Below are 19,678 nucleotides of genomic sequence, written 5' to 3' on the forward strand. Positions count from 1 at the left end.
AAATTACATTTATAAATATATTCCTTTTTCTTTTGCCTGAAAGAGATGACTTTAGAACCTAAGAAATCTAAGAGCTAATGATAACAATGATGCAAATAGGGCACAGAACACCCCTGCATTTTGTACATTAAAATTTAATCAGTATTGAGGATAGCCTACTTTAAAATGATGGCCTCACTGAGAATATGGTTCAAGGTTTCCTGCCCCAAAATGGACATCAGATGTAGATTAGACTTCTAATGGAAAACTCAGGTATGCATCGTTTTCGTGAGGCGGCTTTCCTTCAAAATTTCTCTGCTAGCTACTCCACATTTAGTGTGTTCATGAGTTTTATGTCTGTAATGAATTTATCAGAAATAAGGCAGAATGTAGCACTAAAATTCATACTTACTGCCATTTTCCTTCAACATGAATGTCACACAATTATTGAGCTTTCAATTCCAGGCAAAGGCTTTTGCACAATCATATCATTGCTACTGTGTGTAAGCTCGCTGGTAGGATCTATTATGATCACTGATGGGACAGGGTCTTTATTCCCATAGGAGGCTTTCCTATTCTCTCCATTCATAAGCTTTATCTTAATATATACTTTTCATATATGTAATTACCTAGAAATGTTTCCTCAGAACTTTTCTGCATTGAAGTATCAGGTTTTTTTCCTGTTGTGACGTATGATATGAGGTAATTGATCGCTGAAGGCACTAGCACATTCTCTGCATTCATTGAACTTCACTCCTGTGCAAATTCAGTATTTCCCAAGGGTGAAAATCTAGCAACAGGCTAATTGATCTATACTGACTATATTCAGGTATGCTAGGAGCACACTGATGTTTAATGAGGTCACTGAACTATCACAGTTTACCCCCTGCGAGAGTTCACTTGTAGGTAATGAGTTCAGATTCTCTGCAAAGGCTTATGTACCTTGACTTACACATTTCTTGTGTGTATTGACAAGGCTTAACAAATGAAAGGTGTGAAATCCATAGAGTCTTTCTATGAATTCTTTGATGTACGATGGCTGCTGACTTGGTATTGAAGACTTTCTTCCATTAACAGTCTACAGAGTTTGCTGCATAAATTCCCTGGGAATAGGATTACCACAGTCAGTACACATGAAGTTAATTATGCGTGAAATCTCTGATGTCATACAAGGCGTATTTTCCTCCTGAGGGTGTGACCGTATTCATTGTGTCACTGGGGTTTGTTTCCATTATGAGTTCTCTGATGTACAATAAGATTTCTCTTTGAGGAGAAGCCTTTTCCACAGTCACTACATATAAAGGGTTTCTCTCCTGTATGAGTTCGCTGATGAACGATTAGTCGGCTTTTCACAGTGAAGCCTTTACCACATTCATTGCATGCATAAGGTTTCTCTCCAGTATGAATTTGCTGATGTAAAATGAGCTCAGCTTCCATAGCAAAGCCTTTCCCACATTCACTGCATACGTAGGATTTCTCTCCTGTATGGATTTGTTGATGTACAATGAGATAGCGTTTCATGGTGAAGCCTTTTCCACATTCACTGCACGTGAAGGGTTTCTCTCCAGTATGAGTTCGCTGATGTACCACAAGATTGCTCTTAAAGGCAAAACCTTTTCCACATTTATTGCATATATAGGGTTTCTCTCCAGTGTGAGTTCGCTGATGTAACATCAGTCCACTATTCACAATGAAACCTTTCCCACATTCACTGCATCTGTAAGGTTTCTCGCCAGTATGTGTTCGCTGATGGACGACCAGCCGACTCTTCAGGGGGAAGCCTTTCCCACATTCATTGCAGATGTAGGGTTTCTCTCCAGTATGAGTTCGCTGGTGTATGATAAGCATGCTCTTCACGGTGAAACCTTTTCCACATTCGCTGCATACATAGGATTTCTCTACTGTATGATTTCGCTGATGTACAATGAGATTACTCTTCCTGGGAAAGCCTTTGCCACATTCGTCGCATACATAGGGTTTCTCACCTGTGTGGGTTCGCTGATGTTCAATTAGTCGACTCTTCATCGTGAAACCTTTCCCACATTCATTGCATATATAGGGTTTCTCTCCTGTGTGATTTCGTTGATGTACGATGACATAGTGCTTCGTGGTGAAGCCTTTCCCACATTCACTGCAGATGTAGGGCTTCTCTCCAGTATGAGTTCGCTGGTGTATGATAAGCATGCTCTTCCCAGTGAAGCCTTTTCCACATTCGCTGCATACATAGCATTTCTCTCCAGTATGATTTCGCTGATGCACAATGAGATTCCGCTTCCCTGGGAAACCTTTTCCACATTCGCTGCATACGTAGGGTTTCTCTCCAGTGTGAGTTCGCTGGTGTTCAATTAGACGACTTTTCATGGTGAAGACTTTTCCACAATCATTGCATAGAAAGGATTTCTCTCTTTTATGAATTCTCTGATGTTCATTGAGCCTGGACTTTCTGGAGAACACTTTTGCACAAATATTGCATCCATAAGGTTTCTCTCCTGTATGAACTCTGTGATGATCTGTGAGCTGAGACTTCTTAATGAAGGCTTTTCCACATTCACTGCATATATGGGGTTTTTCTATTTCATGAGTTCTCTGATGCGTAATGACTTGGGACTTACTGCTAATAGGTTTTGCACTTACAGGGAGTTTAACAGCTGAATGAAAATATTCATGCTTATCACACAGAAATAACTTCACATCTCCACTGAATTTAGTAGAGTTTTTAATTTCATAGCTTTTTCTCTGGTTGACTAAACTTAAATTTGATTTCAAAGTTTTTATATAGAACTCAAGCATATGATTTTGCCTGGAAGGAAAATGATTTTTGCTTTGAGGAACAGTATTTCCAAATGCATCATTTTTGTGATTTTGTTCCATCCCTTTCAGCATTCTTGGATTTTCCCAGTGACCTTGCAGGTGGTTATGAACTTTGCTAGGTTCTAGAAGAGAAGAGAACAATGAATCCTTTCATAATCTTGTTTTGAATATAACTTTAAAAAATTCTTTCATGTTTCTTAACAAATGGCACATTACTGACAACCCTATGATAACAGTATAAAATAAATGCCATAGGGTGCCTGGGTGGCGCAGTGGGTTGAAGCCTCTGCCTTCAGCTCGGGTCATGATCCCAGGGTCCTGGGATCGGGCCCCGCATCGGGTTCTCTGCTCAGCGGGGAGCCCTCTTCCCCTTCTCTCTCTGCCTGCCTCTCTGCCTACTTGTGATCTCTGTCAAATAAATAAATGAAATTTTTTTTAAATGCCATATATAAATTTTCCTTATCTCTTATACATTGGTAAATGTACATTTCCCCAAAAGGGAAAAGCAGTAAGTATAAATAAGGTTATGCATCTGACAATGTATGTAGATTTGCTGCTTTCTAACTAGGAACTCTCAAAACATGCAGAAATAGTAAAAACAGAAGCAAGTCATTGTTGGCAGCAAACGACAGGGTTAGAGGAACACCATTCCAGAGAACCTGGAAAAACACCAGATCATAAAGGGAGAAGAGACCACTATCCTGAACTATGAGGGTTGCATTTGTTCACTCCAAACTGTTTCCTGAATGGCTCCTGTGTACAAGGCACTATGCTGGTGTTTGGAATATATAAAATATGCCTCACTTTCACTGATCATAAATCTAGTTAGGGAAAACCAAATGACGAAGAAAAGAAAAAAGAAGGGAGTTGGATATTGTGAGATGTGATTGTGATTGAAGAAGCAACGGAGACTGGAAAGTGGAGGGAATCAGGATATACCTCCATAAAGACAAGACATTTGAATGATGAGTTCAGTGGAGAGTGGTTAGTGACAGTGAGGAATCTAGGATTTCTCTGATAACCATATGGCCTGGGTACCTACCACTAGGTAGGTAAAGGCATGTCAAATGGAGATGAGGAATACTGCTGAAATTCAGAATGTATAGGGGAAAAGCTGTGTTGTAGAACACAAGCTTTGTGAGGATTACTGGGCAATGTAGTACAGACATCGAGGTCTGGTTGGAGGAGTAGATGGAGATAGCAGTGTTGAAATGATAACATACCTGTCCTCAAGAAAAGAAGACTGGGTGAAAAGTTGTGAGAACACAGACAATGAAAGATGGTTGAAGGCACAGGAGGTTTTAGACATTTCAACACTTGGACTGGGAATTCTTTAAGTTCACCTAGAGAACCCAAAATCTGACTAGGGACATTGGGGAACCATGCAAATGGAGGTGTATGAATAAATGCATTTGTTACCTAGCAAGTAATCAAGTAAGGTCTTCAGAATTGAAAGTGACCCAAGATACTCTTGCATAGTAATCCTGTTCCTCAATTGGCCTTTCTGTAGACCACAACCAGACTAACTTTCTACAGACATCAGTCAGATTTAGTGAACACCACCCTTAGCCTGGCTCTCATGTTATCATACGTTCCATCTACACTGAATAGGCTGATCATGACTGTAGGAAATCTGGAAGCCAGACAGTGTATTGGGTAGCCATTTTCAGAAGCTGACATGCTCCTGCACAGGATATAGAAACTGTCAAGCTAGTGACATTCTGCGTTCAGTATGGAAATCATACCCAAGCTTTTCCCATTTCAGAGTCCCCGATATGCTGTTCCCTCACTTGCCAGCAGCAGCATCTAGTTCAGTAGCTCTACATTTGTGTCTTGGTTGGCAACAGGTTGTACAAGAGGAGCAACTTCCTCCTCTAAAACCAAGGTGTGTCAGCTTTACCTTCAGTTTTTCTTATAACAGTTAGTTGTTCCTTATTGTTACTCCACTACCACTGTCCAGGTGAAAGGTCATAGAACCTAGAGCTACAAAAAATACAAAACCGGGGCACCTGGGTGGCTCAGTGGATTAAAGCCTCTGCCTTCGGCTCAGGTCATGATCCTGGGGTCCTGGGATCCAGCCCCGCATCAGGCTCTCTGCTTGGCAGGGAGCCTGCTTCGCTTCCCCTCTCTCTGCCTGCCTCTCTGCCTCCTTGTAACCTCTATCAAATAAATAAATAAAATCTTTAAAATAAAAATGCAAAACCAAGCACAGCCCTCCACCATGCTACCTCAAGTACTCACATATCAAATCTAGTCATTCAGGCAACAAAAGTACACACCCTTGCGAATACTCCCATTTATCCATGTGTCCACTCCACTGATTCTCCCATCAACACCTTCTAATGCTGCTTTCGTGCAGCCAACTTCAAGCCATTCCGAGTAGTCAATACCATGCCTTGCAGTTTCCTATTTCATGCCTTCATTCCTAATTCCCAGTGGCATCTTCCTAATTCAAAATGTAGATGTCCTTTGTATATATCATGCTGTCGTTCAATTCTGACGATACAACCACAAGCCCTATTTCCTTTTTATTTCTAAATTAGTCCCTTTATTATTTTTATAGTTACCTTCAGTTAAGATTTAATTTCACCCAAAGAGAGGTCTGGCCCTTGCCATTGGCTCCAGGGAAGTGATCTCTAGGCCCTCACAATGTCCTACCTGATAGGAGTTCCTTTGTTTGCCTGGGGCCTTTGGACACTGGATACTCTAACAGTGTGGTTTATGAAGGAGACTTTGAGCCATGCCATGTCAGTTTCAACCTCTGGACACTCAGAGGAACTGGAGACTATAGGAATTAGTCTGATTTCTGGTGGGGCTAAAAACTAAAGTTCAGCCATGTGTGAGTGAGCCCCAGTAAAACCACTGGATGCCAAAGGTTCAAGTGAGCTTCCCTGGTTGACAATACTCTTTGCATATCCTCACACACCATGGCTGGGAGGAGGTAATGCTGGCCACGAGTCTAGAAGCACTATGTGCTTCTAGAATTCCACTGCTGGGTGTATGCCTAAGAAAATGAATGTTCATAGCATAATTCATAAAAACCAAAAAGTGGAAGAACCCAATGTCCATGAACAGATGAATGAGTAAATAAAATTGTGGTATATCCATACAGTGGGAATAGTATTTGGCAATAAAAAGGAATGAAGTACTGACACATGTTAAAGCATGGAAGAACTTTAGAAACTTTAGGCTAAATGCAAGAACCCAGACACAAAAGACCAAATATTTTATGATTATATAAAATATCCAAAACAGTCACATCTCTAGAGGTAGAAAGTCGATCAGTGGCTGCCCAGAGCCTGGAAAGAAAAGTTTCTTTTTAATTTTTACTTTATTTTTTTAATTTTATTTTTAAGTAATTTCTATAACCCCCAGATCAAGAGTCACATGCTCTACTGAGTGAGCCAACCAGGCGCCCTGGAAATGATTCTTTTCAAAGTGATGAAAATCTTCCAAAATTGCTTAAGGGGATGGTTACATAACCCTGTCAATGTACTACAATGCACTGAATTGTATGTGCTAAGTTGGCAAATTATAGGTTATGCGAATTATTTCAAAGCTGCTTTTAAAAATAGGGAAAACAAATGATTTAGAGAAATGGGAAGACCTTGGACAAACCAAGGGAAAATCGGAAATATTAACCATACAAAGGAAGCCATCAAGGCAGGCATAAGCTGATTAGAAGTGATGTAGAATGTAAAACCATCTTTTCTAGTGAAACACTGAACAGCAAGAGCAGAGACCTTTAAGACAAGAATGCTATAGCTGAGAGCAGTGTGGATGGGGTAAGGTGTACAGTACAAAAGGCGAATCTGATGCTCAGATGAGATAGAAGGGGATTGTCAGTGGAGGGAAGGGGATTAATTCTCCTCATGCAGGGACTCAGAAATCTTGGGCAGGTAAAATACCCACAATGCTACACAGTATGTATGAGACACCAATTTGGAGTCTCTTCCAGACAACAGAAGAGCTTAATTCATGAGCCAGAAGGAAAGCCTCAAGTATTAGGAATTCAGCAGAGAAAATGGAAAAGAGTTGGAAGAATCTCGAGTGGAAGGGAAAGCTAGAAAGGACTAGCTAGAGACCAGGTTACTGTGATGGCACAACATGGGCTGGAGCCGGCCGTTGGGAGGGCAGCTGGCATTTCCCAAGAGCCAGGCGGGAAGGTACCATAGTCAGAAACAGTGTGAATTCATACAGCTCTTTTGGAGTAAGGCCTGGGGATGGGGGGTACGGATTTCACAGCCAGGGTGGCGGAAGGAATAGGGACACACACTCTGACAGGGTACAAAGAAAGGGTAAGCCACAGACTCCATGGAAGAAAACTAGGCAAACCAACAAAAATCAAGATGTAAAATGAAAAAAAGCTAGGGTCAGATATCAGAAGAGAAAAAAAGAGTTCAACTTCCCTCTAAAGACCTAAAGGGAAAGTTCTGCTATGGGAGAAAGATACAAGGAGCACTGCTGCCAGCCTTCTCTCGATGACGAGGGCGACTTCCGGTTACCAGGGTCCCGGTTCTCACTCACCCTGCCGAGTTCCACTGGGGACTTCCTCCTGTTTCGCCCACGGTTCCTCCCCTCGTTCCAGCCTGGAGAGTGCATCTGGCTTGCTGGCTTGATACCCTGCTCATGGGAAAGAGAACACTTGGACTCACCAAATCTGGCTGGGGTCCGTGAAGATGGGGGAATGCTACATTTGAGGGCCTGAGACAGTTTTCACATCTGCAAAGCAGAGGCTTGTCTCTCAGGAGAGGGCACATATGACTCTGTGAAATAATGATGTGGATTTGGTCTTTGTACCCAGTTCCTGACACATAGCTCCTAAGGCCCTTGTAATTTCCTAAGTGACAGCCATGATAGGAGCATCTTCTGTTAGAGCATTTGGTCTAAGTTCCCGTTCCCGACATAAGAACTTCTAACATCCCTAGACTCTCTAAAGTGATGTGTGTCTTTCTGTGAACTAATGACTGGTGGCAGGGACCCCTGTAGAGTTAGAGCGTGGTGGCTGGTTGCCACAAAAACCCTGGCAGGATGAGAAGATTAGAACCTTCAGCTCCCATCCCCTGCCCCTGCCACTGGTAGACTGAGTTAATCATGATTTAAGCAATCATGCCCACAGAATAAAACCTCCATAAAAAGCCCTAAACCACCAAGTTGGGAGTTTCCAGGTTGGTGAACACACCTGAAGGGCTGGGAGGGTGGGCAGACCTGGAGTGGTCATGGAAGGTCCACACCCCTCCCTCCATACCACACCTTACACAACTATTCCTTTGGGCTGTTCCCAAGTTTTATCCTTTATAATAAAATAGTAATCTTAAGTAAAGTGCTTTCCAGTTCTGTCAGCTGTTCCAGAAAATTGCCAGGTCTGAAGGGGGTTGCAGGATTGCCCAATTTATTGCTGGACTGGGTAACCTAGGTAGTGAGCACCCAGCAGTGGCCACTGGCATCTGAAGTGAGAGCAGTCCTGTGGAACTGAGTCCTTAAGCCTGTGGAGTCTGAGGCTAACTCTGGGTAGTGGCAGAACTGAAATGAATGGCAGGACACCAGCTGGTCCCTGGAGAGTTGGAGAACTGGCTGTTGGTGTAGAAAAACCCCACAGGTTTAGCACCGTTTGTGCTGGTAGTAAGAGCAGGTCGTAGTACATCAGACCCTTGTATCATGTGCCCAAGGAGGCACTGAGACTCTGCCAAATAGAGCAAAGCAGTGGCTCTGGAGTGTAAGCAGCTGAGAATGGAAAGGCCACTAACTGGGCACCCTCTGAGTGACACAGGGGAGCTGTCCTCACCCACTGACACCAGGTTGCTGTAGTTCTCCAATATCACATCCCGGTACAGGCCCTTCTGGGCGGGGGCCAGCAGCTGCCACTCCTCCCAGGTAAAGTCCACGGCCACGTCCTCCAGTGTCAGCGGTTCCTGTAACAACATGTTCCTGTTTCATATGAGTGTTTCTCTTTCATTGATTCATAAGAAGTACACAGGAAGTTGTTCTGCTAATAGTAACTACAAAGCTACAAAGCTGAGACCAAGTCTGATGTATATGTTGTGGTCTGCACGTTTTTAAAGAAATTCTCTGACACTGGCTGGGTAGCCTAAAATTCAACTCAGTTCTAACAAGAGCTACCTGGAGATAGTGTCACATTTCATGAGGTCAGTCCCACAAGGCCACCTCTGCCCCCACCTCTGCCCCCTCTGCCCACCTCTGCCCCCACCTCTGCCCCCACTTCAGACACCACCAATCCAAGTTCATGTTGTCACCCAGGTTTCAGATTAACCGGCTATAGATGACTCCCTCCTTGGGTTGAATTTGCTTGAGTGGCTCAGAGAACTCAGTTTACTTACTGCATACTAGTTTATTGTAAGAGAATATTATAAAGGATACAGATTTCATCCAGATCAAAGGGCCCCACAGGGCAAGGTATGAGGGGAGGGGTGTGTCACGCAGCACCCATGTCCCAGCACCCATGTCCACCAAACGGAGAGCGCTCCAACTCACATACCTTTGGAATCTTATGGAGGTTCCATCACACAGGAATGACTCGTCATGAACTCAATTTCAAGCCCCTCTCCCCTCTCTGGATGATGGGGTATCACTGAAAATCCCACACTTCTAACCATGGGTTGGTCTTTCTGGTGACACCCCACACCCAGGAATCCACCCAGAGTCATGCCATTAGAACAAGAGATGCTTCTATCACCCAGGAAATTCCAAGGGATTTAGGAACTCTGTCGCAGATGAGGTCAAAGATCAAATATTTGAACAAAAGATGCCAATGGTGGGGCGCCTGGGTGGCTCAGTGGATTAAGCTTGGGTCATGATCCCAGGGGCCTGGGATAGGGCTCTCTGCTCAGCAGGGAGCCTGCTTCTCCTCATCTCTCTCTCTGTCTGTCTCTCTGCCTATTTGTGATCTCTCTCTCTGTCAAATAAATAAATAAAATCTTTAAAAAAAAAAAATGCCAATGGTACTCTTTCACTTAGGGAATTACAAGGATTTTAGGAGCCTTGTGTCAGAACTAGGGGCAGAGACCAGTGTATGTTTTTTGTTCTTTCATAAAAGGTTAGCATCACAGGTACACTTATGAGATAATCGGTGTACTGGAATATTCATTTAAAAAAATAACCAAAAAATTGGGGTGCCTGGGTGGCTCAATGGGTTAAAGTCTCTGCCTTCGGCTCAGGTCATGATCTCAGGGTCCTGGGATGGAGCCCTGCATCGGGCTTTCTGCTCCGCAGGGAGCCTGCTTCCTCCTCTCTCTCTGCCTGCCTCTCTGCCTACTTGTGATCTCTGTCAAATAAATAAAGCTTTAAAAAAAATAACCAAAAAATGAAGCAGACACACAAAATGATAGAAAATGTAAAGGAGAATTAATAGAGACTGAGGATAGAGTGAGGCCTATACATAGTTTTTGGGAGCAATTACAGAGAATCGGAGAAGCAATGCGAAGATCTCAGGACTGAGAAAACTTCAGAACTGACCGAACATCCTGCAACACAGACTTAATCAGCAAGCAAAACCCAGCAGGAAATCCAAGTCTAGACTCATCAATCTGACCGCATAGAACACCAGCAGCAAAAGTCAAACTATGAAAACAACCAGAAAGAAAAGACTCATTACCAACTAAAGAGAGATAAAATTTAGTGAAATAAAAACAATAGAAGCAGGGGAAATGTTGTGATAAATCTGTATTTGGTCTTTCCCTGGTTCCCAGCACAGTTTCTTAAAACTGTTGGACTCTCTGGAGTCCTAAGTGTTTTCTGCATCCTGACATGATGACTAATGGCTGGGGGCCCCCTGCAGAGCTTCAGGATAAGAGACCTGAAAGACCCTCAGCAGCCAGGGAGGAAAGACAGACTGGACGACCAGCGATTTAATCAATTGTGCCTGTATAAGAAAACCATCATAAAACCCCCTACACAACAGACGTGGGGAGCTCCCAGGGTGGTGAACACATTGAGGTGGGGGCAGGGTGGTTCCCTGAGGGAGGACCTCCTCACCCCTTCTCCCTTCCCTGGCCCTGTGCATCTCTTCCATTTGGCTATTCCTGAATTGTAGCCTTTACAGTAAATCAGTAAATGTTTGTAAAGTGCTTTCCTGAGTTCTATGAATTGTTCTAGCATATTACCAACCCTGAAAGAGGAGTTGTGGGAACCATCAAATTTACAGCTGGTCACCACAAATATAGGTAACAATCTGGGACTTTTGACTGGCTCCTAAAGTGGGGGCAGTCTCATGGAACCAAGCCTTTGGCCTGTGGGATCTGATGTGAACCCCAGGTAGTGAGTATCAGAATTAAGTTGAATTGTAGGACACCCAACTGGGTGGGTAGGACACCCAACAGATTTGGAGAATTAGTAGGTCTGACTAAAATAGCCACATTTGGTGTCAGAGCTTCTGTGAATAAAAAAACAGATCAAGAGTGTGGAATGTCTTCAATGTCCTGTCCTGTGGTCATAAAGGTTATACCTGAATGCCACCAGGGAATGAACTGAGACCTGCCTGTCAATGGACCTGCCATATCAGGGAAAAATTGATGGGAATCTATCCCCACATCATTGAGAGATTACACAGAGATGAGAACAGACTTGGTAAAGCCTGCATATTCTTAACACTGTTGATATTATCACATTCTGATTATTTTATGTGACATGGAGACTCATTTGGAAAAATGAAAATTTAGGTTCATACCTAATATCACACTTGAAAATACCTTTTTCCTGTTTCAAGTTAACCATAAAACAAAGGAACCTATGATGTTCATGTCATAATCCAAAATCCATAGAAAAATAATAAATTTTATGAAAGGAAAGAATTAAAACATCTGTGTTGAAAAAGATATCATGGACAGAGTGAAAAGAAAAGTGACAAGCTGGGAGATGTTTTTTATAAACAAAATAAAGGACCAATACACAGTGGTTAATTCTCATTAACTGGTAAGAAAAAAATGTTTTTCTAAATGTAAAAGGCATTTTGCAAGAGAAAAAAATCCAACCGGCCAACAAGTAAATAAGGATTCCAATCTCAAAAGAAGGCAAAAGAATATTGGACCATTCCGACTGTTGAAAATTATGCAATCTTGGGGCACCTGGGTGGCTCAGTCAAGTTTCTGCCCTCAGCTCAGGTCATTATCTCAGGGTCCTGGGATCATGTCCCATGTTGGGCTCTCTGCTCAGTGGGGAGTCTGCTTCTCCCTCTCCCTCTCCCTCTGTGCTCTCCCGCTCTCAAATAAATAAATAAAATCTTTTAAAAAAGAGAAAATTTAGCAATCTGATCCTGTCCTATTAGCACCGGGAAAGATTTCAGGCGTGGATCATGCACATACCACTTAGGAGGCACTCACTAAATGCTTTACATCGTTTAACTCCTTTTGCGGAGTATGATTACAGGCAAATGAATTTTGTAGTTAATAGTCACCAATCCGTTGCAGTTATTATTCCTTCAGATGCTTGAATTATAGCATCTTAAATCAACAGATTATGTCCTTTGGAGTATGATTCCACTGATACACAAAATGTCGTGATAGTTGTGTTCACAAACACAAATATACATAAATCTAAATACATTTCTACATGGGCACATGTATACAGATGCACACACAGGTTCAGTGACAGCAGGAACACACCAAGTTTCTACTGAAGTGGCACGAAGCAATGCGGAAAGGGGACAGAAAGAGGGCATTTATTTTTTTGCCCATGTATACTCCATCATGAGGATGTTTTTCCTTTAAAAGGTCCTCATGAGAAAAAAATAAGAAAAGGTATTCATGGGGGGCTTCTGGGTGGCTCCATCACTTGGGCATCCAGCTCCTGATTTCGGCTCAGGCTGTGACCTCAGAGTGGTGGGATGGAACCCTGCATAAGCTCCAGGCTACCTGCTCAGAGGCTGGGATTCTCCCTCTCCCTCTGCCCCGCCCCACACTTGTGTGTTTTCTCTCTCTAAAATAAATAAGTAAATAAATAAACAAACAAATCTTTTTTAAAAAATGATACTCATGAGTCATTTGTACAAATACAGGAAACAAAAGCAATAAAGGAAGAATACGTAAAAATTAGATCTTAAAATGGAAAAGGATAACACATTTTCTGGGATAACATGAAGTTATACAGCAAACACTCCAGAACGTTATAACTCAAGCTCTTACCAAAAAAAATTTTCCTGCAACTATCTAAAGCCAAATATGTAATTTAATGCCAGTTCAGCCATCTGTTCATGAAGCCTTGCATTGGTTCCCTGCAAAAATTGTGGTCACTGAGTTTCCTTGGCCTATTCCCACAGAAGACTCTGAGGAACTCTGTAATAACAGTAGGAAGTCTGCTGCTGCCTTTATTGGAAAGCTACTGCTCACAACACTGTCCACTCCATCAACTCTAAGAATATAACATTTTCCTTGAGTCCTGAGTGCCAGAGGAACCATTCTGCTTTCTCCTCATGGTCACTGCATATCACATAACATGATTCTCTCATGTGGGTTTCACACACAAGAGATGCAGTGTGACGGCTAATGTAAGCCAGAGGATTCAGTTACACGTGGTGTTCCAACATTCATCATTTACTAGGAATCATAAGAACACTATGGTCTTTTCTATTTTTTTTTTTTTTTAAGTAGGCTCCATGCATGGAACCCAGTCCAGGCCTTGAACTCATGACCTCAGATTAAGACCTGAGCTGAGATCAAGAGCCGGACAGTTAACCAACTGCACCACCCAGGCGCCCCTGAACCCTATATTCTTCCTTCTGCTTTGTGACAATGTTGGAGTTAGATTCAAACCTTCATTCTCTGTAGATACTGAACGGATTTTTACAAGCCTCTACACATCCATTAGGGAACAAAAGAGAGAATAAAACAAGACAAAAATCACCTGGGCATTGATCATTTTCTTCTGTTTTGAGAAATAGCCAGCAACTGCAATATTCTGTCTTTGTCTCTTCTGGATATGCTCTAAATTTCTAGTTAGAAATCTAGTCACCAGTCAAAAGTGGCCCAGAGATGACACTATCTAGGTCCTGGGGCCTCCTTTTTCTTCATTCATTTCTTGTCAGGATCTGTGGGCCAAAGAACAAAATTACTTTCAGCGTTGCATTCTCTCTTGCTATGCACTCACCTTAACACATGGTCCCAGTATTTCTGTCTCTTTATTCATTCCCCAGAATTCGTGCCTTAGGCATAAGACTCTGAATGTGTAGAAATAACAAGGATGGGGAAAGTGGCAAAGGAGAATCAGAACAGAACTATGCCTCCCTGGCAGGTAATTTTCAGATCAATTTCAGAAATGAGGCCATATGGACAGTGAGGAACAGCGAATTTTTCCTTTAAACTATGATGTTTTTACATCATAGTTTACATAGTCTTTACATACCCTATCTACATACACTTCAATGTGAGGAACAATGAGCACACCAAAAAAGGGGGGAAGGAACAAATTAAAAAAAAAAAAAAAACCTCAAAAATATAAATACTGGGAAAACAGCAGTCTTTACATACATAGGTAACCTGAGAGGAAATATCCAAAAGAATACACAAAAATTACAGAAGGGTAGACACAGAATCTTAAATAAAAGGCTAATTAGGGATGCCTGGTTGCCTTAGTCGGTTAAGTGGCTGCCTTGGGCTCAGGTCATAATCTCCGCAGTTCTATAATCCAGTTCTGCATCAGGCTACTTGCCCAGCGGGGAGCCTGCTTCTCCCTCTCCCTCTGCTGCTCGCTCTGCTTGTACTCTCTCTCCAATAAATAAATTAATCTGGTGGGAAAAAAGGCTAATTAATTTAAAATCTGAATCCTTCATCTCCCCCAAATCTTTCATTTCTGCAGGTTCAAAGGGATGGGCTCATGCGGGGGAGCCAAAAGAAATTAAGAAATTATATGGAGGACAGATTTGGGGTTGAAGCTTTTGAGGAGGGCTAACGTTCAACAACTCTGTTCCAGGAGCGAATATGAGCCCAAAGCACCAAGCAACCAGTGTTCCTGAACCTGCACGCCTGTTGTCACACAATCCTGCACAAAAGACAGATGATAGCAAACCCAGACCAGCGATACACATACATGGACCTCCCTTAATGTTTTCCCGATCACTGAGCTCCAAATTATTCCAGATCCGCGCCAAACGCCGCCTTCACTGACAAACACCACCCCGCCAGCTGTCAATCACCTACAAGGAGAGTGACCCGCGACGACTCTAAACCCTGACTTCAGGACTCTCGGTAGTTGATCTGTTTAGACATTCCATCACTGACCACCAAGGCCCCCCACGACTGACCCCAAAGACATCTCGATTACATACAGTACAGACTCCTCCGTGCTCACCTCCAAAAACGCACCCGCCCCTCGCTACCTTCACGAACTTAAGGGATCAACAACTGACCCAGAGGCCGTTAGGTCGCCCCTCTCCTCCCCTACCCTTCTCCACAGACTGACCTACACGCGGACAGGAGTCTCTCCTGAGCCTGCAGCGACCTCTTCAGGGCCCAACTTACTTCCCTAAACTTCCTTCGCTCTAGTTCCCTCACCCAGCCTCTTTTCCTGGGAACACCTGACTGGGGTCAGCGGCGTTTCTGGCGCGTTTCTATAGAAAACGGATTACGGGTTTCCGGCGCTTCCTAATGAGGTCATACAGCCGTGCGCCCGTCGCCTGGACGCCCTGTGGGCCGCCATCTTGGCACACCTGACGTACTGGAGGCACGGCGGCCGCGTTTTCGCGGTGACAGGATGGTGAGCGTGCCGAATCCCTCGTGCTTTCTGGCCCCTCAGCTCTTACGGGAAAATGGGGAGATGTTTAGAGGCTCGAGTTCACTCAAGGCAGACATTACATGGGGATCATCTTTGAAGGGGCAGGGCTTCTCGTGGTAAGGGACGGGGAACGGCGCCAAGTATTCAAAAACCGGGATCCCTACCCCGTCTAAGGGGCGTGGCTCCTACGGCCGGACGTCTCAGCAAGTTGGGAAATTGAAATAACCTCCGGGCCCCGCAGTCTCGAGTCTCATTGAGAAGAGGTTCAGAAGCCGTATCAATATTTAAGCAGGGTGACAAGAAAGCAGTCTCGATTCTCATTGAGAAGAGGCTCAGAAGCCGTGTCAAAATTTAAGCAGGGTGACAAGAAAGCAGGCAGTGCGCTGTGGCCGGGGAGGGTTGCGCCCGGAGAGGGTGCGCGTCAGCCCGGACGGAGTTAGGTGTCTGGGCGGCGGAGCACTGGCTGCCTGGGAGCTGGGCAAGGGTGCTTCAGGATGCAGGGGTGCACGGTTTGGAAAAGTGAGATGATATGGGGTATGCGGCGGTCGCAAAGAAGTCTGAAGCCACGGACGTCGAGTCTGTTGCCAGACTCATCCCAATCATGTCCCTTATCCACTCTAGGCAGCCGCTTGTCACTAAAGATTAGTCTGCGACGTATTCATGAAATGAGTCGTGGTTGTACTCCTCCCCCACGCCCCCGCCGCTTCTTTCGCACAGCATAATTGCCTTTGGGCTGTTTCCAGTGTTTTGAATATTGCAACTGGACATCTTACGAACATTCATGTGTAGAAAATAAAATGACCACAGAGAACTGATTTAGCACAGTACTGTGCCTCTGCAGCACCAAGCCGCCTTTGCCAGCCATTTGCAGGCCTGCTACCCGTTTCTAGCCCTGCTCCAGTTCATATTCGCCTCACTCCCCTGAGGAACCAGAGATCTCTAGGACACAGGTTGTGGCACAGACGCCAGGTTAACCTGTTTGCTCCCACTGTGTTCAACCCGGTAGGCCATCATCATGTTCAGAACCCACCTGATAAAGTCATGTAACCACAGGTCAAAGCATGAAGTCAGTACTTCATCGTTACCATGCAGGCCTAGTCTCCTACCTGATACTAAGTCTGTACCATCTCGTTTTCATAAGGCAGGCAAGGTGATCCTAGCAAAACACAAATAAATCATGAAAATTTTCCTGTTCTCAGTTATCTAATGACTGCATTACAGCATCAAATCTCAAGTGTTGACATAACCAAATTTAGGTGCTTAAAAATATGTGTTGAATCCCTCCCCCCAATAATCCAGGGGTGTGTGATGAAAGATAAGACAACTCCTGCATAGCAAATATCCATTTCTTCTTCTCTAACCAGGATTCAAGGTTTTTTTTTTTTTTTTTTTTAGTAAGATACCTTTATTGCATCAAGAGAAAGACTGGGTAGAGGAGAGAGGACAAGAGCCCCAGTCATAAGAGGAAGAAAGAAAAGAAAAGGAAGATCACACGTGCAATGAAGTGGGTTATGGAGGAAATGGGAACTATGAAATTATGGCAACGTTCAGAGGTGATAGGGCTGTGAACAACGTAAAGGTTCTCCAGTACACTCAAGAGGAATCTTGCCTCCTTTCATATGCTAGCTTTCTTCCATCTTTAAAAGGAATGAGGTTCTCATTCCTTTTATTTATCCTGGGCCTCCCATTCCTCTTCTGCTCCCCCCTTTTATAGTAAACATTTATTCTAATAATGCACATGTACACAAAACGTTTTTTTGAACAATTCTGTTCTTTTAAAACTGCCTTACAATTGCTCATTCTTTGCAAAGATAGAGCTTTTTCTTTATAATCCACTCATCTTCATCTTCCAAGTCAATATATAATTATTTTTCTATACCACACAGGATATGTGACTCTATAAAGCAGCACCATGCAACAGACTCTTCTGCGATAATGAAATGTTCTACATCTATACCGTCCAACAGGGTAGTCACTAGCCACAAAAAACTATTGAACTCTTGAAATGTGAACGCTTAATACTGATCAAACACATTTTCAATTTAATTTTGATTAATTTACATTTAAATTTCCACATGTAGCTAATGGGTACTGAAATTAGTACAAAACTGTCAAGGAATATATAATCAATGTGGGGAGATAAGACATGGGCATTTTTTAAAAAGCATTTGAATCTTGGATTATTTATACATCTTTTTTCTTTCCAAGTTTTTATTTAAATTCCAGTTAGTTAGACTTTGTGGTGTGTGCCTTCCTATATGTACTACAGCCATGGAGTTTCTCTCCCCAGTGAATTCTCTCGTCTTTAGTGAGCTGAGATTTCCTGATGAAGGATTCCCCACCTTCACTGTATACGTGCATTTCTCCATTTTGTGAGTTCTCTGATGCTTAACAAATGGGAGCCTTAGTGCTGATGGGTTTTCCAATTTCAGGCATTTTCGTATGAATTTGCTCGTATTTTGTAAGGAGAAAGGATTTCCCATCTCCACAGTGCTCACCAAGGCTCTTTATTACACAGCTTCTGTTTTAACTGACTGAATTTAAATTTGATTTCAGAATTTTTCCATGATTTTGCCTTAAAGGAAAGTGATCTTGGTCCAAATGAACAGTACTTTCAAAGACATTATGTTAACACATTGTTCAATATTTAGTCGTCTTTAGAAATCTCTGGGTATGCAAGTATCACTGCAGATGATCATCAATTTCCTTGACTTCTAGGAAAGAAGAGAACAATGAATGCCCAGGTGTGGACTGGCCAGTCTCTAGTATTGAATGTATGACCTCAGGATGAAAGAATCTTTAATAATTTTTCTTATTTCTTGAACACTGGTTAAAAACACAATACACAAAACTCGAGTGGCAAAGGCAAAAAGCATATAAATGAGCTTAGATGATTCACAATGAATAAATATAGAGTCAGCTGCTTTCTAAATAGCATCTTGTAAAAACATGCAGAGAGTAGAAAATAAGAAAGCCACTGTTAGAAGAGAAAATAGAGGTAGAAGGAAAACGTCATCCAAAATTCCAAGGGCTGCATTCAGTCATTCCACAAATCCTGATAAAATGCCCGTTAGGTACAGGCCACAGTGCTGGTATTGGGGACACACAGACATATTATTCTCACTGAGCTTATATTCTAGTTAGGGAAAATAAGCAAAGAAGAAAAGGAGGAAGCTTTAAATTATAAGAAGTGGTTTGAATTAGTAAAGGAGATGAAGAGGGGTGGAGAAAATTAAGATACACTACGGGGTAAGGCAAGTCTCAACCAGTTAGTTCAAAATGGGGAATGGGGGGATAAGGAACGTGAGGAATTAAGGTTTACTCCTAAATATTTTGCTTCAGTCAAGAGGTAAATGGAAACTGCCTTCAAGAGGGTGAATGTTACTGAGGTTCAGAATGTGGGGGAAATAAGTGGACTTTTAGAAGCACATAAACATTTAGATTTTTATTAGACCATAAAGTGCCAGGACCCAGTTGGATATATCAATGTTGAGTATTGGCTTGTATGGACAGAGCAGTGTGAAAAACATCAGTATATAAATATTTAAAAATAAAGGATGAGCTGAGATCATGTTCAGAGAATGCACAGATTGAAAGAAAGTTGAGGGCCAAGATGTTAATCACTCAAATATTTAGACTTCTGGTTGGGAAGATCCCACCAAAGGAAACAAACTGATTATGCTGGTCAAGGATAGAAGCAGATGCTTATTATGAACAAATAGTTCAGCGAGGCAATTCAGAAGGTTGAATCCTCAGTGTTTGATTTCAGCATATCTATGGTACTCCTAGGTAGTTGTCCTGTTTCTAAAATTTACTCTTTTCTTCATTCTGCATAGTACCATCACACTGGTCACATGTTTAGAGAGTAACTCTTTTTTTTTTTTTTAAGATTTTATTCATTCATTTGACAGAGATCACAAGTAGACAGAGAGGCAGGCAGAGAGAGAAAGAGGGGGAGGAAGCAGGCTCCCCACCAAGCAGAGAGCCCGATGTGGGGCTCGATTCCAGGACCCTGGGATCATGACCTGAGCTGAAGGTAGAGGCTTTAACCCACTGAGCCACCCAGGCGCCCCTAGGAAGTAACTCTTACCTCAACACTCCAACTTTCAGTCTATCAGAGGTATGTTCCTGAATAAAGGGGCAAAGATGAGAGATGATGACCACCCAG

At 42.9% G+C, this 19,678-nt stretch overlaps 1 protein-coding gene across 1 annotated transcript in view; it reads right to left on the reverse strand.

Annotated features, from left to right (window-relative positions):
• LOC131817403 (zinc finger protein 432-like) overlaps positions 1–15,360 on the reverse strand; it is a 34,395-nt gene extending 19,035 nt beyond the window's left edge. The window contains 5 exon segments of the mRNA XM_059150687.1: positions 1,257–2,912; positions 7,318–7,413; positions 8,576–8,702; positions 13,645–13,828; positions 15,199–15,360. Coding sequence (XP_059006670.1) covers positions 1,257–2,912; positions 7,318–7,413; positions 8,576–8,702; positions 13,645–13,659 — 1,894 coding nt within the window. The 5' untranslated portion in view covers positions 13,660–13,828; positions 15,199–15,360.
• Positions 15,361–19,678: the final 4,318 nt, after the last annotated feature.

The sequence above is a fragment of the Mustela lutreola genome, chromosome 16 (assembly GCF_030435805.1).
Source record: "Mustela lutreola isolate mMusLut2 chromosome 16, mMusLut2.pri, whole genome shotgun sequence".
NCBI lineage: Eukaryota > Metazoa > Chordata > Mammalia > Carnivora > Mustelidae > Mustela > Mustela lutreola.